At 39.6% G+C, this 22283-nt stretch overlaps 1 protein-coding gene across 4 annotated transcripts in view; it reads right to left on the reverse strand.

Moving 5' to 3' along the window:
• Nucleotides 1–22283, reverse strand: part of ush2a (Usher syndrome 2A (autosomal recessive, mild)) — a 236830-nt gene that overhangs the window by 205106 nt on the left and 9441 nt on the right. For all 4 annotated transcript variants that reach the window (XM_067592610.1, XM_067592634.1, XM_067592617.1 and 1 more), the window contains exons 5-9: nucleotides 20216–20384; nucleotides 5240–5375; nucleotides 1356–1419; nucleotides 525–626; nucleotides 101–290 (exon numbers count right to left, since the gene is read on the reverse strand). In XM_067592610.1, the coding sequence (XP_067448711.1) occupies nucleotides 101–290; nucleotides 525–626; nucleotides 1356–1419; nucleotides 5240–5375; nucleotides 20216–20384 (661 nt within the window). The remainder of the gene's footprint in view (nucleotides 1–100; nucleotides 291–524; nucleotides 627–1355; nucleotides 1420–5239; nucleotides 5376–20215; nucleotides 20385–22283) is intronic.

The following is a 22283-nucleotide window of genomic DNA, read 5'->3' on the forward strand; positions in this document are numbered from 1 at the left end:
TCTGCAGGGACCCTGATTACACATCTGTCTGACTGTCATTATTGTAACATGACCTGTGTGTGTCAACTTACGTGCACATTTGTGATATTGGATGTGTTACCTGGTACTGTCCATTAGCAAAATCCACTGTAATAGTGACTCCTTCATCCAGTTCCTGTGTAGTCATGATCTTAGAAAGCCATGTGGTGCCCATGTCTTGATCATTGATGTAGCTGAGTGGATGGGCATTAAGGTTCAGTCTTAAGACTCTGTCATTGGTGGTGTCCTCGACAGCATTGGGAATACAGTATCTGTTAACAGTGGCAGTAAACGTTTTTCAGTTTGTTAAATTAAAATGTGATCATATTTAATATTAACAATAAAGACTTCATAATCTCTAAGCAGGGTTCAGCTTTGTAGAAGCTTTGAGTGATGACAAAGTCAAGCTCATCAAATCATAAATATACAAAAGATATTTATGATACTGAATATTTAGAATATACAGTCCACTATTACACATAAAAAAAGAAGTTGTGATACTGTACCTCTCTACTAAAGGGTGCACTCTGGGATGACTGGGAGGACATCGACACTCTGACTGGGAATGGAGCTGGGGCAGGACACCTGAGTACACCTCCACTATTTCCCTGTTAAAACAAAAAACAGTGCGATACATTAAGCTATACCAAAACACTGAAGACAAATTCATTTAAATCTCTGCTAAACTTGGGAGATGAAGGAACACATTTGCAGAAAATTTATTTCCCCCCCTAATCTACATATCTTTATTTTATCTAAAAATAACAAACAATTAAGAACAAAAATGACAGTGACTGAAAAAACTAAACAAAATAGCTTGAGATAACATCTTAAAGCACCTGTTGATGGGCTTTTGACTGAACATTTAGTGCAAAGTGAAAAATCAAAGGCATAATTTGAAAACTCAATCCTTCATTTTGTCTCTCCCCAGTCCTGATGAGACACACTTGTAAGTCCTTACTGTGTGGAGTACATCACTGGTAAGCAAAACACTAATTGCCTTGTATTGAATGGTAGGAAAATCCTCTGGAAGCAGTATGGATCTTAAGATGCAACGATTAGCCTTCCCCTTCTTTCCTTCTACCACCTCTCTCTTTATCACTCCACACTGCTCCGCTTCCCTTGTTGTCTTAATCTATATAGTATCTGTCTATTTCTCCTCATCTCTATCCTTTTCTCCCTTTTTTTCAATCTGTCAATAGATATCACTTCTTTTTGCATCAACCATGATTCCCTTCCTCCTCCCCCCTGACCCATCCATTCACAGTACTCATTTCCTTTAGTCTGGCTGTTCATTCATCTTTAAATGTCTCTCTACGTCACGCTATCCATCTCACCTGTTGGTCAGAGTGGCAGGATAAAATCTAAAGTCCTGCATCCGCCCAATGAACTGATTAGACCCTGGAGAGATGAAAAGAGAGGAGAAAAGAACATAAAGAAGGTGTTAATGGGTTTGCACTGAAGGCAGTGAGTGAGGATTTCACAGTATTTAGTAGATTATCTTATCAGTTTCTTGATAACAGCTAAGTGAGGCTGCCCATAGCTACTTATATTGGCTAAGTTCATGATACAAAGCTGAACAGGATCTGCTACAGTCTACATTCGCCTCCACTAGAGAGCAGCAAGGCTTATAAGGGCATATTCATTAGCTTGGTATGATGCAAGGCCAAAACAGGTCTATCTAAGAATAATCCGGTATTACCCACTGGCTTCATTAAACTACTAAGGAAAATAGTTCTTTACAGGTTTTATCCAAGAGCAGACCTGCAAAGTTGAGTCGAATAATCAATTAGTTGATCAACAGAAAATTAATCAGCAACTATTTTGATAATCGATTAATCGTTTTGAGTCATTTTGTAAGAAAAAATACAAAAATTCTATCACTCCAGCTTCTTAAATGTGAATGTTGTCTGGTTTCTTTAGTCCTCTATGATTGTAAACTGAATATCTTTGGGTTAAGGACTTCTGATCAAGACAAAACAAGATGTTGAGGTGATTATTTTTCACCATTTTCTGACATTTCTCAATTAGTCTATAACGACTAATTGATTAATTGAGAAAATAATCAACAGATTAACAGCTCTAAATCTAAATATATTCAGTTTACTTGCATATAAGACAAAAGCAGGAAGTGATCACATTTAAAGGTCTGTAACCACCTTATTTTGGCATTTAAAAAAAATTACTTTACGTGATAAATCAATTGAAAAAAAAATGTTGCTGATGAATTTTCTTGCAATCAACTGATCAATAAGTTATGTAATCATTTTAGCTCAAGCAGGCATGTATGAGTTAGTCTAACAAGTGACAATCAGGAACAAATATTAATAGTAGCACTAAAATAGAAAGAGTACTTTGAGCTGGCTGGCTGACGCTGAGAAGAAAGGATCTGGAGGTAGTTAAAGGCAAAGATGTTGGGACAAGACATGTTCCATATACCAAATATGCCAAGTTGTCCATGTCTCTGTAGCGAACATATATATACTGTTTAATACTGTGTGCTAATTCTCAAGCATATGTCCACACACACATGAAAAAACTGGACCGCACACAAAAAACACCATCAAACACATAAATGAACACAGGCAGGCCCACAACACATCTCTACTCACAACCCTACATATGTGACAATGTTGGATAGAACATAAAAGAATTAAATACACACAATGAAGCTGGTCCAAAGGGAGCCAGATTCTTTTAGTGTCCAACAAACTTCTGTCTAGTTTGACAACAACTCTTAGAAGACGGATAACGTCTCTAAGCATCGACAGAACCCCTGCCATGTCTAGCTTTGTCTGCGAGAGTGTGTGTGTGTGTGTTAAAGGCTTTACCATGTGTGTTCCAACAAACATCCTTACTTTAGAGAATGAGAGTGTATGCGTGTGCCTGTGCTTGTATGTGTGAATTTGCTTTTGAGAGAGGCTTTACCGTGTTTGGCTCAAGTACAGTGTGCGACTGTGAGCATGTATGTGCTGGAGGGTGTGTGTGTGTGTGTGTTTGTGTGTGTGTGTGTGTGTGTGTGTGTGTGTGTGTGTGTGTAAAACAGTGTGAGAGTGGGAGAGTGTTATGGGATGTAAGTGTGTTAGAACAGTGTGTGGTTGTGCAGCCTTAGGCTTTGGCTCAGGATTTCTTTAGCGTGTGGAAATGGGATTATGCCTTCCTCTGAAAAGCACTCTCCCTATTGTTACTGGGATGATGCAAGGTATAAGCCTTAATTCTCTCTTCTCTGGGTAGGTCTCTGTCTTCTCTCTCTATGTTTCAGTCTGTCATTCACTGGATCTCTAAGTTGCCTCTTTGTTTTTTGTTGTTTGAGCTAATGACAGTTGATACAGGCAACTAAGAGGTTCATGCAATTTTTTCTGTGTTATGCTTTGCCTCTCTGTCCTTCACTGGCCCTGCTGACTGATACACTCCTGATTGTAGACAATTTCAAAGTTATCATTTAAAGTTATCATTTAAAGTTGTCAGTTTCCTGATGGTTCTGGGGAAACTTGTGGTTACTAGTGTTAACAGCAAGTGCAGTTTAATAGGCAGCTACTTACAGAGCAGCCAAACACATTCGGGGTGCTTTAATAAAGAACTCAGACTATAATAATTGCATAGTAATAAGTGTGTGTTCTATTTTCAAGCTGTGCATGGCGCAAGTAGTTTTCTTCACAATAGGGCACAGTACAGTTGGTTGCTGGGAAGTTGGAGGTGCGCAGCTAATCGGCTGCAGCTCTTCATCTAACATCTTGCTCCCTGCGGCTGCTCCCTTTTGTTCCATTACTCCCTGCAACATTTAAAACTGATCTGCTAACATGCCAAAAATGAAAGTTGTCTTGTTTTGTAGACACATTTTTGATAAACAACTGCTGTTAATGCTAACGTCTGCAACAAAAACAATGTGTTTCCTCATACTTGTTCACAATAATGGCCACCCTATGTTACACCAGTATAATGCTGCACATGCATTAACTTAATACAGCCCTGACACGGTTGTGCGAGAGTGAACAGTGAACAGTGAGGCTGATATCAATGAGATAAAATAAGATAATAAGAGTAATGTTGCATTGTTTGCTGTGAATCCCACATCATGTTTATCAGACTTTGCGCAGCTGTCTCTGGAGTCGCAAAAAGGCTTTGTACAACTTTTTTCACATATGCAGTAGTACTCCCCAAGACCTGCAGATAAACTTTGATCTGTAAACTCGCTCAAGTTCCCCTTTAAGGTCAAATACTGTCATATATTTGTGGCTACTTGATCTCAACCATACCTTAGCACCAAATCAGTTCTCTTAAAAGTTACTAATAATCTGTTATTGGCAGCTGATGACAATTGATCATGACATTCTTATCAGCTATTTTAAAAATATGGTTGCCATTCTTGACAAGTTCTCATCGTACTTATCAGACACACAATTTTCAGTTAGTGGTGTCCCCTCCAAAAACAGACATAGTTGTTAATCAATACATCTGATCAGCATTCATATAATCAATCCACTGATCAGAATTCCAGACACAGCTGCCAGGTTCAACCACCACCCTAAAACACACACAGACACACACACACTCCCCCCCACCCCTACCCCCCCCAAAGCCAATCACTTGTATTGATCACCACCTCTGATGTGATCTTCAGCTGATCAGATGCTACCTGCCGTGAACTAGGGATCAATGCCTGATAAACGAGAAGAAAAACACTCGTTTATCACCCTGGAGATGAACGGATATCATTTTTCTCTCAATTTCTCTCCTATTGACTCCGAGACGGCTCCCAAGCACCACCAATCAATCACAGATGTGTAGTTGAAGGGGGATAATGGCTGGGAGGAAAATAAAGGTGGAGTAGTCATTGACACCATATTAAGATATACAGACAAGATAAACTAAGAGGTAATTTTTCTCCACTTGGAGGAAAAAAACAGACAGTTGTCTCTGTTAAGGAGGAGGACTGGAGACTGGAGGCTCATTTTAGGTTTGGAAAACAAATTTCTCCCTTTGGTGTCTGAGTTTTCTGCCGCAGTTTTAAACACATTCAAACACTGATTACTGATTCTTGATGATACCTGAGCTGGCAGTGTTTGAACTAACCTACAGTATAATTGAATGTATAACAAAATTCTCTCTTTAATGAATTAATCAATAATCATTTTAGTTAATTTTGGCATGTTTGTGAGACATTTTATAGCAGTACCACAGAGGAATCCAACCATGTTTACAAAAAACCAAACATATTTACCGTTAGAGCTGAGTCCCACCCACATGGCACCATCCTCGCTGATGTCATAGAGTCTGGTGGTCAGAGGTTTTGTGTCAAATGGTGTCCCATCCTCCTCAAGGCCATTCAGAAACAGACTGACACGTCTGTCGTGGACCTGGAAATCAGTCAGGATGAGATGTAAGTCTGTGTGCACCAATAAGAACGCAGTCTTTATATTTACAGTGTGCCTGTTATATTTCACAGGATTTCCAACATTATACTGTAAAGTTAACATTCAATATTTTCTGTGGAAACAGATCAAAAAGAGTAATACATTTCAGAAAATCAGGATTAACCACAAAAAACAACCCATCTCTATGTTTCCCTTATACTGCATGTTAAGCATGACAATGTGATTAGGATGAGGAAGGCACCTGGATTGACTTACAGTGTAATTTATTTTAATGAGCAAACATGGTTGATTTTGTCAAATAACATCTATTCTATATACTGCATCTTGGGGGGAAAAACAGCACGAAGGTGATCAATTAATAAATAAGCTTTTACATGAAGCATCATTGGATACAATTAAGAGTCCCAAGCACCACAGTGTAACCTAGGGACATGTAAGGGAGCGGCCTGAGGGGCATATGCAGCAGAAAAGGCCTAGCAGCAGGTTACTTCTAGAACACACAATGTCTCAGAGAGTGGCAGCTGGTCTGTGTGTGCATATGTGCATCAATCTACAAAAAGATTATGCACACACCATTAGTGTGTTTTTGCATATCTATGCATGTGTGTGTTTGTGTCTGTGTGCATGTGTGTGTGTGTGTGTGTGTGAGACCATGTGTGTGTGAATTATACATACGGCTAATCTTCCAGCTCGTTTCCCCAGTAGCAGAAGAGCCTCAGGCTAAACTACCTCAGCCGCAAATTAGCTTTCTGTTTGACCAAAAATCTCTTCTCCGCTCCTTTCCTCTGTCCTTTCCTGATCTGCTGCATGAATATTAAAAACTGCACAGCAGACAACATCGTCAAAGCAGGAGCAGCTCCCTTTCACATCAAACCCAGGCGAAAAGAAAGACGCTTCCATAAGAGGGGCTCTCCCCCCTAAAAAAAACTTTAATGTGCCCTGTCCCACTCTCTCCCTTTGCCCCATCTCTAAATTCCGTGTTTGGGAAACACACTGTGGGACCACTGATAAACCTGACTCTCCCGGTCTTACTAGAATTCCCCTCTCCTTCATCTTTTTCATGTCTCCCTTCTGCTCTGGTCCTCCTTGCTTTGTCCTTTCTCCTCCTCATGAGGTCATCTGGATCCTTCACATTCTTATTTTGAGTTTCCTCACCTTTTTTTTTTATTTGCTCCCTCTCTCACTCTCCCTATTTTTCATATTCTCTTCTCTCTCTGTCCATAACTTCCCCCTCTCATCTCCCTTCCTGTCTCTTTCCCTCATGTTTATCTTGCCCTGTCGCTCTCACTTGTTGTCAGCTCTTTAGGGAAGTTGAAAAGGTGTGAGGAGGGAAATAAGTCCAAGTCAAAAAACGCCTTTAGGGGATGAAGGCAGGCCCAGACAAGTGTCTGCCTCTCAGAGGATAGTTAAGACGCCCAGACAGACACTTTCATGATGGCTGATTGAAGACTGGCAAGCACATGAGAGCACAAGAGTGAGCACGGGAGAGAATAAGAGTTTAAAAAAAAGAAGAGAGAAAAAAAAAAGAGACAGGAGGGAGAAAAAGAAAAGTCAGAGAGCGGGTGTAAGAGACGGAGCTAGAAAAAGGGCCCACTTTAGGAATCTCTAAGCTGAGCTGTGTGGCTCTTGGGGAGATGTGAGGCAGTTGTCAGGCCTGATGTAAATGAATCCTGAAACGCTTCATCCTCCTTAGCTGCCACGCGCCCTTTTGAAACACAGCCAACTCCCCTTTGTTAGCTTTCACAAACACTTTCCCTCCGTTTTTCCCTTTCTCCGTCCATCTGTATTTTTACCTTCTTCTTTCCTCAACCTCTTTGTGTCTTTTAGCCAGTATAACTTCTGAATTTTTTGAGAACGAAAGAAAAAAAGAGGAGAGAGAGTTAAAGAATTCTGTAGCGGTGATAACTAGTCTCATTTGGACTGTGTCCACTAAGTCCAGAGGAAAGGAAAGGACTACTTTAAACTCTACCTAGCTTCTCCCTTATTTACACAGGATTTGCCATTTCATGAAGGCTTTAACCAACACACTTAAAGGCATCATCACTGCACACATTTTCAGCCGAAATATCCTCTGCTCCAATCAAACTGGCAGTGTTGAAGTCATTTCCTTTACACTAAGCCATAATAGAGCCATACAAGTAATAATCACTTACTGCAATCAACTCTGTTGCCATAATTAACAAGAGTGTAATTTTGTAGTATATAATGTATGTGTTTATTACCTTTTTAATTCCAAAGAATGTTATCATGTCATATACTAATCTATTAACCAATGCCAAAGTTTTTGGTCAAATTTTGCTTTAACATTTTACAATATTTAAAAAACAGCTGGGATATAATTTCTTCAATAATCATGCAAACCTAAGCTGTCATTTCCTATTAAGTCTGCAGCTAACAAATATTTTCATTATTGATTAATTTGTCGATTATTTTCTTGATTAATCGATATGTTGTTTGGTCCATAAAATGTCAGAAAATGGTGAAAAATGTCAACAACTGTTTCCTAAACCCCATGGTGATGTCTTCACATGTCTTGTTTTATCCACAACAGTCCACAGCCCAAAGATACTCAGTTTACTGTCATAGAGGGCTAAAGAAACCAGAAAATAGTCACATTTGAGAAGCTGGAATCAGAGAATTGGAAAATGTTCTTAAAAAATGACTCAAAACAACTGAAATCAATTATCAAAATAGTTGGCAGTCAATCGAGTAATCGTTGCAGCCTTACTTGTACTATACGTACCATTCTTTATGTCTCCAGCATTTATTTTTTCCTTCGCTCATCTCTCCTACAAACTCAAACTCTGTCAAATTAAGGTTAAAGCTGAAACTGGAGGGAGAGATGTGTTCAGAAGGTTCAATCCCAGGCCAGTCTAGATATTGAATCTTAACCCCTGCACAGTAGTCCTGCCACCACTCATTACCCCATTAGTACCTGGCCTGCTTGCCTATAGTGAAAATGTTTACTCCTGCAACATTCCTGCACGACTCATGTTCAAAATAACAACAGACCTACAGCATTCTAATATTCTAATATAATACTTCTACATTATATCCTATTACATCCATTTTAGCTACATTTATTTTATGACTTTTGACATTCTGTGACCACTGATGGCTATAAAGTTGTTGATGTGCTGTATCACCACCTTTAGGGAGGTATATTACATGACTATCAAATTAAAAGCACCATGCTATATTTTATGTCATTATTTTTCTTTTCCTTATTAAATAATTTCCTTCAACTTTGTTCCTAAAGGTTGCTATGCTCTTATGGAGTTTAAAGCACCCTTTCCCTGTGCAAAACCCACTCCACTGGCAATGTTACCACCTAAGCCTCTCTAAAAGCCCAGGGAAACCCTGAGTGGAAAGCTTTTAGTGATCTGTAGACTGGCATTTTGACTAAAGCTCTTCTCGATTTTCACACTCCTGCCAAGCCATGGCTCAGTACACAGTGTGGACAGCAGTGTCTCTTCCAAGCTCACTTTGTAGATGTGGGCAACAAAAGCAAAGGGTGGTAAAGAAAATATACGATGAATAAAAATTAGCCCAACCAGTGACACAAAAATATACAGCCAATAATACATTTTAATAGATAATAATATTATATGGAACTATTATTTTTGTAACCAGCATGGAACCTACTGCGTTAGTATTTCTATTCTGTAAAAGTAAAAAAAAAAAAAGGGATACGGATTAAAAAAGAGTCACCTGTGTTTCTGCACTACAAATTCTGCACTATGGACAACAAACTTATTTTGTCAGATGACCTGCTAAATTGACCTTTTCTTTTCCTTTTTTTGCACTGGTGAAATCTTGGATAGTTTGCATATATATAAGGCATAGATAGCTACTTAACACTTAACCACAATGATAGGTGAGGAGAGGAATTAGGTGTCTATGAGCCACAGCAACACTTCCTAATGACCTGGGTCATTTTCCATGAACTTGAGCCGACCGCTCAGTGACCTACAGTACACATAACCACACTGAGGTCATGGCAGAGTATTTTGCCAGCATGATTTTCAAGTATATCAAAAATTTGAGGTGAACTTCTGCATTTGAATTTAATTCTTTATTTATTAATGATTTTATTAATAACCAATCAAAAGACAAAATGCGTGTCTGTGTCACTTGAAACTAAACTCTCAGCAATGTAAGCAAACATATAGCTTTCAAATATGCATGAAATGAACATTTGGTTGTCACATCATATAAGCTGTTCCTTCAAAAACTCTGTAGAGGTGTTTCAAACAGACAGCTGTCATGCTGCAATCACACGCTGAAGCTTTTCAATTCATCACGGTCCAAGAAAGGTTTTACCGCAACACACAGGAATTCACCTGAATAATTCTCATTACTCTAAGCAGCCAGGCATTATCCAAACATCTGACATATTGCAGACAGACTTAAAAATAACATTTTATTTATATGTGGAGAAGGGCTATCTTAGGTGTTGACTTTAGAAGCTCAGAAGTGACAGCTGGAGGTCAAACTAAATGAGAGGGACGTTAAAGTTGAATTATACTGGAAACCAATTCGAGATACATATTTTACTGCTGCGCAACTATTATATTAACAGCTAAAGCAATGTAGAGCTCTATGCAGGAGCTTGATGCTGTATGTGTGTTTGTGTGAGTGAATGTAAGCAGAAATTATGACTGAAATAGGGAAGGGAAGCCCAGAGAACTGTCCCAGTTTGACCTTTCCCACAGAGGATAGTATCTCCCCCTTGTCCTCCACATTTTTCTCACCCACCCAGTCTGCCTCATCGACCCCTCTCCTCTTCTCATCCTGTCTACACAACCCACTTATCATTCATCCCTTCATCTCACCTCCTCTGTCCTATTTTTTGTTTCTCTCATTTCTCTTTCAGGTACTTCCCTCTATCGTTTGCTACCTCCATTCCCTTTTTCTCTGTTTCTTTCCCTGTCTTATTGTCTGCTCTGCACCTGTACTGTATATCCTGCTTTTGTGTGTGTGTTTTTCCTCATGCAAAGTTAGGGTTAAAGAGTAGAGGGTGGTATATGTTTTTAAAACCCTCTTGAGAAAAAATTCTGGGCTGATTTTGGTGCGTATCAATAAAACTGACTTTAAAATTTCACCGTCTTCTCGTTCAACTTCTTCCCCTCTTACACCCTCTGCTTTATTCTTAGTTCCTGTTCTCCTACTCCCTCCTGTCAGTCCTTCCATCTCTTCTTTTCATCTACCCATCTCCACCCTGCTGTCTTGAACTTCACTCACCCAGCTTTTGTTTTCTCGAACCTTCCCCTCTCGTGTTGCTCCTCTCATGCTTGTCTGTTCTTCCTCACCTATCTCCTCCTTTCCATTTAACCTCCTCTAATCCCTGACTCCCCGTCTCTGTCCCCGTGCATCCTGCATTACCAAACTCTCTTCACGCAGGCCCTCTCCTCCAGGCTGTACTACCCTGTGACTGACTGACATGCCACTCACTGATAACACACCTCATTCCACAGCCAGTGAAGCTGTCAATGGGGAGAGAAAGAGAGAGGCTGAAAAGGAGAGAGAGAGAGAGAGAGGGAAAGAAAGGAAGGAAGAAAAAGAGAGAGAAAGAAACCGAGACATGATAAAGGGAGGTTTGAGTGAAGAGTTTGGAGAAAGAGATTCTCTAGCGTTGACAGAAGAAAAGTGAATGAAAAATTAAGTATTAAATATGAAAAAGACACGCAAGAATACACTAAATAGACACTGAAAGGAAGACACTGGGTAAAATTAGAGAGAAGAAAGAGAGAAAGGAAGAAACTGTGAATGGAATAGAATCTACAGTTAATAATAGAAGAAGTTGTGTTATTTTAAGTGAGGGTTATTGCAAAGAATTTGGGTTTTAATTGGGTTCAGGCTCATTAAATCATTCAGTGGAATGAGTTTGAGTCATACAGTATTAAAACAGTATCAATGTCAGTTTAAGGAGGGCTGGGTGCAAAATTTGGGCACAGTCAATATTCAACAAGACAAGATAAGACAAAAGGGTGATAAATATGCACAAAACACTTTTAATCATAGTATTGTGTAAAAAGACCATAAGAAAACACTGAAAAGAGGAAGGTGACAAAGTCAGAACAGAGAGAAAAAAAAGCTGATCCAAGACAATGAAGGAAGAGCGGGTGTGAGAAGAAAAGGAATACATAAAAAAACATGGTTCTAGTATGTTCCTCATATAGTTGCTTATTGCAAAGTTAATTGTGTACACTATCATTGACGTAACATAAATAACTTTGTTTCTGCAACAAATGTTTGTATAACAGGCAACAATGTCATAAAGGTCCCAACAGCTCACTTAATCAAAACCTGATCACCAGTAGCTCACCTGAGCAACCGCAGTTGCCAAGTCCGCTTATTATAAACAATTTTGGGCTTGTTTTTCTGTAAAGTCACTTACAAATATTGGTAGTCATGGGTTGCGCTTTTTGGGCTTGTTTCTAAAGTGTAGTTGCTTATTTGGACTCGCTCCCTATACGTCTAACGTTAAATAAAGTTTGACTGAGCTCAAAGTTGTCAAATATTAGCTGCCTGCTTTCAGAACCACGCATGTACTACTTAGTCAACGTTAAAATCCTTAGCTGCACACCGGTGGTTCACCGGTTAGTGCACAAGGGGGGTTAAACAAACAGGAACAGAACTAGGCTAAAAGTTATTAAGGTGTGTATGTGTGTGTGTGATTTGTGTGTTACAGAGGAACAGAGCTGATGACAAGACAAGGAGGACAAGGACAAGAGACAAGTTTTTTTTCTATACATTCATTGAGAAGGCCAGTCAAAGGCCTGGTAGCCTATGTGGGTTTTTTTTAATAATTCTTTCAAAAGGCCAACAAGACATCTTTGTTTTCCCTTCACTGATATAATTGCTTGGCCGGTTTGTTATATGCAACTTCTTAACTTTCATTTTCATTCATTCATTCATTTATTCAATCTTCATTTTTTGTTGGCCAGTTGGTTTTGTTCTAACTTCTTTAGAGCTAAAAATAAAAATGTAAAGTTACAAGTCACAGTATTTTTGAAATCATTTGTGTGTGTACGGCTCTACACTGGTCACTGTGACTGATTTTTATCTTTTGGTCTGGACATGTGCAGGGTGTTTTCTATGTTGTCATGACTTTTATTTCAGGTAGATCAGTGATTCGCAGCAACCAGGATGGGAACTAGTACTGGTCCATGCAGTGTTGACCGGCTTCCCTCAACCCCACCACAACAGAGACCCTCCTGAAAGCCACAGTGTAATTAGAAAACTACACAAAAACATCTCTGGGACAATCTCAGCTTGAAAAACTTGAAAAACAACGGGACTTAGATCATCTTAATCTCAGGATACTTTTGGGAAACAGGTTGCTGATATTCAAATATATTCCAGTTCTCCACATGTGAACTGCAGTACGTAAAATAAAAGTGTAATGTGACTTAACGCATAACCAGCTCTCCACTTTCGCATCTCCAGGCACACTGTCACCTTTCTCTCTCTTTCTCCCTCTCTCTCTCTCTCTCTCACTTCTGCTCTCCTGTTATTGCTCTCCCTCTCCTTGTTATTCACCCTCCAAGCCTCTCTCACCTTCTTTAGTCCTCTCTCCCCCCCCCCCCCTATACTTGCCCCTACCCACTATGAACTGTTAGCAGCTCTGATGTACAGCCAATATTCTCTCCATCATATTAGGACGGCTGCAGTGTGTAAAGAAAGAGATAGGGAGAGGAAGAGAGGAGGAAAAGGAATAAAAGAATAGGGAGAGGGAGAGAGAGAGAGAGAGAGGAGACACATTTGTTCTACTCATCCCAGCGCTAAAAGATACAATTACCTCTCACAGCATATTATCCATGTTTTATACCAGCCCAGGGCCCCATGCCTTTGCCTTGCCGCGCTCACACCATGTAAGGCCCATAATTTAACACTAGCTATGACAGTTTATTTAAGAAAAGAAAATTGTCTCCAGGGAGATGGAGAGGGAGAGAGAGACAGTGTGTGTGTAAGGAAAATGAGAGTAAAAGAGGGAAGGACAAAGAAGGTGGAGGGGGAGAGACAATGAAACAGGGGGAAGAGAAGGAGAGATAGATGAGGCAGAGAAAGAGAGAAAGGGAAAGTCGTCTTCAGGAAGAAAAAAAAGCTGAGAGAAAAGATAAAGAGAGAAAAAGAAAGAGGGGGGACATATATATAAGATGACATGCCAACCTTTTAATAAAGACCATAAGTCTCTAAGACTTTTTCTTTCTAAGCAGAAAGCAAAGAGGGGTCTCTTTAAAAAAAAAGAGAGGCATTCATGGGAGGGAAGGAAGGAAGGAGGAACATATACTGTACACTATCGCATTATGAGAGGGGAGAGATGTGCAGAAAAATTATTTTGGACCAAGGCTTAGATGCACTGGGTAGAGTTCTGCTACGCAACAGATCTACACAGGGTTTCAGGTATCAGATCGAGAAAGTATCAGGTTTTGGATCCATTCCGGCTTTTGTATTTTGGGTCGCGTTCGGATTTGGATCATATTTTTTCAAGTCTGTCTTAAAATAACACTCACATGTGCATATGTACATTGAAAAAGTTATTGGTCGCTGTAAGATCCACAAAAAGATCTGTCTCCAAAGTGATTTTAATATAAGTGAAAAATCTGAGCAGTAGTCTGAGTTGAGCAAATCAAGGGCCCTATCTTAATCTTCAGTCAAATTGAGGACAGCAATTTCTCTGAGACAAACGTTGTTAAACGATGTTTATTTGGAAAGCTGTAGGAGGCTCAGACAGCTCGGCCCGATATAAGCCATTTCCCCAAATCTCTATAATCGAGCTGGTGAGTGCAAAGTCAGCATGACCCATAGAGCCACGATGGCCACATTTATGGAAAATAGATCAGGTTGAAATAAACCAGTTATCCTTTAAATTTGGCAGTGGGTTCAGTAAGGTTGGGTCTTACAGACAGAAGTATGAGCAGGTTCAGGGTCTCAATTTCAGGCCTGTGCAGAATTGTAGCACTAGGCAGAAACATTGGTTTGATATTGATATGATTTGTTTACAATATTGTGGTTATATTTTATATTTGTTTTGCGTTTAATAGCACTACTAACCTATGCCATGAAACTTGTACTTTAGTGGATATTTCTGCCCTTGCTGCATACATTTTTAGCACTCATATCTCAAAGCTCCAGTGGGAATGACACCACTAACCCTGGCTGTGCTAGTGCCTTGCTCTCACTAGCCACACTGCACACTGGGATGAAACGCTGATGTAAAATAAATAAATAAATCAATGAATTTAAAGACAGAAAAACCTGAACCCCACCACACACACACACACACACACACACACATACACACCTTTCTCTCTCACTATGTAATTGATGCCAGCCTTGTGCCCTTTTGCTTCCTGTGCCAGCAGGCAGAGGGCAAACATAGAGGTGTCCGCTTCACCCCTACGTAACAACCTTGCCTCACCTTCACACACATGCACGGAACCACACATATGCACACACACACATATAATTACATGCACGCAAACACACACACATAGCCTACAGAAACATGCACAAATAGTGCCCCCATGCCTGTACATATAGTCTATGCACATGAACACACGCACACGCACACACACACGCACATACTCATCTGTCTCACAATCTGTCTCTGTCATGCTACATGGGACAGAGAGAAAAGTGTGCAGGACTGTGTGAGAGTTTGCATGTGTGTGAGTGAAAATGTTGCCTTTTTTGCCAGGGAGCCGCACACACTAAAAAAATGCACAAAACACTTCTGCTACTGCATATGTCATCAACCATCTGCATAAGGTTTTTTCATGTGTCCTATTTCTTTCCTCTCTTTATATCAAATGTTACATTACTCTTACAGTAAACACATACCTTAAAGATGCTTTACATTCATTAAGCAGCCTGTCACAGTAGCAGTACCCTCGTCTTGAAGGTTCGAATATTGAAAGTTGGGAGTAGGGTATATTGAGATAATGCATGTACTGTCTGTATTAACACTACTGAAGATGAATCCTGCACCAGCGCTAAAATAGGGGCTTAACCAAAATCAAGCGAAAAAAGGGAGTTACTCTAAGAATCTTAAGTCATGACATGGGACACTGAACGCACATTTGACCATTTATAGGTGACTTCTGGTTACGGTAAATACATGTTTACCAACATTCGCGTAAGACTTTGCTCCAGAGCTGTAGTACCACTTCATATTTTCTTAACAGTTCTGTTTCTCCTCTCTTCTCTCTCTCTTTATCAATAGGCAAGAGACCTTTGACAAAAAAGCAACCTGCCGTTTCTGTGTTTAATTGTGTATCTCGTGTGGAGGTTATGTATGTGTGTGTGTGTGTGTTTAATGGTAAGAAAGTAAGACAAAAAGGGAGTGTGTATACGTGTGTGCACACACAAGTGTTAAACATTCATGCTGCTGTGTTTGGTCGTGATGGGACCGGTGTGACTGGTTGTCCCTGCCACTGCCTCTTCCGATAATGCTGATTTGCTCAGGCACTAACAGACAGACCCCTCTGGGGGTCCTCCAGGCACACAGTCAATCACAAGTACTCCAAAAGATAGCACCCCAAAGTTATTTAAATCATGAATTATTTTCCTTTCCAATGTCTAGATTTCCCATAAGACTTACAGTACATCTCCAACTTTTAGGTTGTGTGTTCCCCTTTCACTACAATAACATAATAGAACAGCATGCCATTGAGGCATATTAGATAACTGCCTCTCTGTAAAGCCCACTCATTCACTCACTCACTCACTAGGTATACAGAAGTTATCCAGTTCCTCTCAACAGTACTGCATTTACAGTGGATTGGGTGCAGGTGAACATGACAATAACAACATCGAGAGCCTCTAGTTTCATGGCAGTAAATTGGCAGTAACAGCCAATAACTCTGGATAGGATGCACAAACTGACAGTCCCTGTAATATATATGTATATGTATAATACTAATTAAAATGGTAAACTAGACTTCAAAGGAGTTGCTTCTGTTCTATGCTCCCATAACTAACACTATAAAGTCATATTTTTGCCCAAGTATTCACTTATTTGTTGCCTTCTACCAAACAGAGTACTTTTTTGTACTGTTTTTGACAAAGCCATTACTTTGGGGTCCAGCAAACAGTCAAAAAAAGATAATACCAAGAAAGCTGACTTTTCAGTTAGTGACACCGTCATGTCTGCTCTGACTGCTCTGCTCGAACATCACAGAGTCACCCTATGAGCTGATTTGAAGTCAGTGTTTGTAGCCATTGAAACAATGCTGGACATAATTCAGACTCTCAGACCACAAACAGCGAATTGGTTCTCTCAAATTAAATGCAGCAATGATTAGCCAGAGCATTCAGGCCTTAGAGACGAAGTGTACGGACCTAGCTGGTGACAATGCTAAATTGCAGCCCTCGCCGCTAAACCAAAGCCCGGGGAGAAACCCAGATGAGTCATAATCTGCTTCCACAAGCTCCAGACTAAAGGTCTGGTGGTGGCTTCTGAGACTCCCTCTCAGAAGCTAAGCTAAACTTTGGAGGTTTTGGAGATGCATGCCAAATGTAATGAGGGACCTCTACAACCTTGGCTTAAACCCTGCTCTGCACTACCCAGCCAGACTGTTAATCACGACTAAAGATGGTGGTAGGAGGCAGCCATCGTCTAAACACCAGCGTCACATGGCTCAGGACACCGGGGGGGGGGGACCTGCACCCTGATTTACCTATCGAGGTTAGCTACTTGCATTAATAATTCCACAATTTTTATTTTTTTTTATAATAAATGAGCCTTGCTTATCACTTCCAGTTTTTGTACTGGGCGCAATCATGTGTATGTATGTATGTGTGCCTATATATCGACAATTAATTATATATAGTATTAATTCTGCTAAAATGTACAGAAAGTCCCACAGTATACTGACTTCAAATTATCACTACACTACACTGAACCACTTCCCTCACTTCCCCCCCTCTCTCCTCCTCTCTCAATCCATCCCTCCCTCCCCCAGGCTACCTCTTTTTCCTCTACTATTCTCTACATCGTTACCATAATCAGATAAGACAACTACCTAGGGAGCACCAGCATCCCTACAGCACCTTGCTCGTGGCACCATGTGTGTACATGTGTGCATGTGTGTATGTGAGTGTGTGTGTGAATTGCTCCTGGCACTTGGAAACCCGTATTCCTTTTGACTGTCTTTTTTGGTGTTTTGAGCTTTTCAAACCGACAGATGACTGGTGTGTGTGTGTGCGTGTGTGTGTGAAGTGTGTGTGTGTGTGTGTGTGTGTGTGTAGGATGGTTTCTAAATTACCCAGCTCCTTCATAGGGTAATGTCTGTATTGTGGCTGACAGACTGCTACAAATTATCGCTGAACTGTGAGTATGTGAGTGTGTATCTGTGTGTATGAGTGAGAGAGTGAGTAGATAAGTGTGTGTGCATGCATGAGAACGGGAGTATGCGAATGGTGTTTGAGTGTCAAGGATGATTATGTTATTCTTCTGAATGGTCAAAGCAGATCACATCACCATAACCATTAAACTAAAGGCAGACTGATTCACGAGAATACACACACACACACATACACACAGTTGCAAAACACCTCCAAGCCACACAAGCAAAACGTGCTTACGGCAAAATGCCTACGAGCCTTATAGTTTCACATGCCAACATGGACATGTGAAACACACATATATACTGTAAATAGACATATATAAACACCTGATCCCTACGGGGGAATACACACATACTGTACACACAGAGTTGCGAGCGATTGAGCCATCAGCAGCGCCACATTTAGCACATTTAACAACACTCTGAACTGCTAAATTACTGTACTATGCATCAACACCAATCAGCCAGCAAGTAAACAAAGCAGTCGAATTAGATTTTCTGACCTGGCACAATAATTTTCCCTTTAAGTATTGGTCACCATGTATAACCTGGCTTTATTCCTGGCTTCTCACTCTAGCCTTAAATTGTGCTAAACCAAAAAACAAACAAAAAAACAAAAAAAAACAATTAATACACATTCCTTTTATCTACTTGCATTTGGCACATTGTTATTTTTAAAACTATACTTTGCTTGTTATAGAATACACAGATGGATGTGTTAAACCAAGAAAAAAGTTAATTACTGGAAACTCAGTTTGAAATATGACTGTCATAATCATCCATAAGTAGCTATTACAGACAGAAGATTCACTAGATTCTGATCTGCTCCCCTTTGCCCTGTTACTCTGTTGTTGTATTTACAGCTGTTGTGTGCTGTAAATACAACCTCAAAACAATCATCTTCAGTTTCATAGAAAAACCTTTTCTAGCATTTCAGTGGTGGTATAATACATTTTACTATATTACATTATAGCTGCTCAGCACTAGAGGAACAGTAAAGGAGAGCTGATCCATGATCATGTAGAGCTGTATAGTATATTACAACAAAAAGATGTTGGGCAGGCCAAGACACCCAACTGCTACACATCTAATTCAAAAGAGGACATGAGATTTGGTCTTCCATTACTTTTTGTGATTTGCTACATACATTTTACATTTACCACATGAAATGTAGTAAATGTAAATTCTTTCAAATCAATCACCTGTGCTTTGTTTTGAAAATGTGTTGCAGACAAACTGTAATAAGGGCTCTCAAAAACTGGTGCCAGGTCAAATAAAAATGTGGGTCCAAAGATTATACAGATAAAAAGCAGACAATCAAACAACTTAAATTACAGACACTTATAGTGATAAGGCTTGTCATGGTGACCATGTTTTCTTCCCTACTAGCCCTGGTGTTATTCAGAGATGCTGAAAGAGAGATTGTCCAGTGGAGCAATCTGTAAAATGATACTCTTAAACAGACTAGACACACACACACACACACACACACACACACACACACAATCATTCGGGGTCTCAAGACTCTTTCCCACTCCAATAGCTGCCATTTCAGAAAAAATCAGAGCTAATGAAAGCCTTTTTTGTCCATGACAGCCTTCTATTTCTAACCTCTAATGCCTTCTAAAATTTCTAGTTGATGTACCACTTGGGTCAACCTGTTCTGAGAAAATAACGAAAAAGAAGTAAAGAAAAGAAAATGAATAAAATGAAATAAATTCATACATGGTTATATTTAGGGCTGGACAATATATCGATATTATATCAATATCGTGATATGAGACTAGATAACATCTTAGATTTTGGATATCATAATATCGTGATATGGCATCAGTGTTGTCTTTTCCTGGTCTTAAAGACTGCATTACAGAAATGATGTAATTTTCTGAACTTACCAGACTGTTGTAGCTGTTCTATTATTTGCCTTTACTCACTTAGTCATTATATATATATATCCACATTACTGATGATTATTTATCAAAAATCTCATTGTATAAATATTTTGTGAAAGCACCATTAGTCATCCCTACAATATTGTCACAATATCAATATTGAGGTATCTGGTCAAAAATATTGCGATATTTGATTCTGTCGATATCGCCCAGCCCTAGTTATATTACATACACTACTTACAGAAATTAAAAGTTTTTCCTTTTATATATTTTTTTTTCTTTTACCTAAGGATCTTTACCTAAAGAGTCTACCAAACTTTAATCTACTGTACAGTATCTCCACCATACCAACACAACCCACAAATTACATGACAACAGTACTACGTCAGAGTACCCACAAACATCTGAATATAACCACCAATTAGAAATGAATAAATGAGTGAACTTCACAGAGAATAAGTGGGGTGCAGTTAGTTTTCCACATGGGACATACTGTGCATGCTTTTTAAATGTATGGAAAGTGTAAGGAATTGTCTGTGTATGTGTTTTTGATGTAACATGTGTGTTTTGTTACCTGCAAAACAAGGTGCGTCCACCTCTCCGGTGCAAGTCGTCCCTCTGTTCTGAAGCTGACCATTAGAAGAGTCTGACTGCTGGACTGACCGTACCGCAGGGTGACCACCTGCTCAGACACGGTCACAGAAAAAACTAACTTCTGCCCTGAGCTCTTCTCCAGCAGCATCCTAAGAAACAAAAACACACATATATACAGTGTCAATAAACAATATTTATGAATTTATTCACTATTTCAGCAGCAGGAGACAGTCCATTTGAATATTTGGCAGTGAGGAATTGTTCCAGCTTAACACAGAAAACACAAAGAAGAGTGGACTCCAAAACCCATGGAGTCGAGCGCCACTACGTGCAGTCTCTCATTCTGACATTTACACATGGAATATTAATATTTTACATGACTGCTAGGTTTCTGCTGCTACACTGGGTGCAGACACACACACGCACACCCTCCACGTGTCATATTAACCACCATCGCTGACATTTTATGGGAAATCATGGCTTTTATGAACCCAGAGCAGCATACCCTATAAATCACAGATAGATGTATGCATGAGAAAAAGAGCATGTGTATGAATGTCTTCACATGCATGTGTGTGTGTGTGTGAACCTGTGAGTGGGACAGATAGAGAATAAGTGCAAGAAGAAATAAAGTACAAATTGGTGAGAGTTATATCTGATATAAATATGATTTAGTGGACTGAGAATGCTTCTTGTGTCAAAGGTGCTTTTGCTTTTTATATAAGAATTCTGATTTATTTAATCCAATGTTGGGGCAGAACAAAGAAAAAGACAAGGCGTCAACAGCTGGGAGGAGCAAAAAAACTTTTACAAACTTTTTTGTAATATTGCCAACAAATCAGTCTTTCTGTTATATTTAACATCACGTGTTTGTGCATTTCTGCCATGTATTGTCCATATACAAAAAGTCTAGTAAACTATAAACATAACCTAATAATCAATTTCTGAAAGTGAAGCCTTTGTACAGTCAAAACTATCATTTGTAAGAACAGGTGGCTGGCTCTGTTCATTGTTCAGAAGGAGGGGAGAAAGAGAGAGAGAGAGACAAAAAGAGGGGTGAGAAGAGATGGACAGAGGTGAGGATAGAGACCTCCTTTCATCTGGCTTCTTTGATGGCAGCCATGATCGTCTGTACAACAAAAGACTGATAGCCAATGACAGCAACAGAGAGAGAGAGAGAGAAGGGGACAGAGTGGGGGGGGAGATATTACTTCCATTCAGATGCTTTCAGCCATACAGGTGTCGTGTTCGGCACACCGAGACAAGAATCCCTGGACAGACAACTTCACAAACAAAAATCACAGCATGAAATTTAAAGGAGGGATCTGATCTTAGTCTAATTCTCCTTCTGAGAGTTTAACTTAACTGACAGCCACATTTAAACTGAACATCCAGTCAGTTACTAGAGTACACATGCAACCTGTCTAGTGTTGCACTTGGTCTTTCCTCAGACCTGACGCCACTGCAAAGTTATCAGTCACGTTTATCTTTTCATCACATTGCTGAATATGTGAATGTTGACGTACTTTATCTCTTCAACAAAACCATTTATTAGTTTATTCACATAAAGCCAACCATTCCTGATCATGTTCTAAGACAGATTCACTACATAATTTTATGTGTCCTGATTAGCAAAGTAATTTATCTAATCTTTCAATTGTCATTGTATAGTAGTCAAAGAGATGTGTATTTCTAACAACAACTACATTACTAGCTAAGTTTCATTCATGAACCCTATAACAAATACAATCCAAGTGGCCATGCATGCATTATAGCTCATTTTTTTTAAACAAAGCAGTCAATGTTGTTCGACACAATCTACTTTAAGTGTTGCATGATGGAGAAGGAGATAGAGTTGCCGAGCAGAGCTAACTGATCTCTTTCTGTGCGTACATGTACCTTTTGTGTGTGTGTGTGCATGCATGTGTGTGTGTGATTGCAAGTTGATCTCAGTGTGTGTAACTCTGCACCATCTCAACCCTGTCTGAAACATATGAACACACTCTCATCCCCTGTCTCTCACAAACAACATGTCTAAGTAGGACATG

This window comes from Thunnus thynnus, chromosome 1, assembly GCF_963924715.1.
Source record: "Thunnus thynnus chromosome 1, fThuThy2.1, whole genome shotgun sequence".
NCBI classification, from domain to species: Eukaryota; Metazoa; Chordata; class Actinopteri; order Scombriformes; family Scombridae; genus Thunnus; species Thunnus thynnus.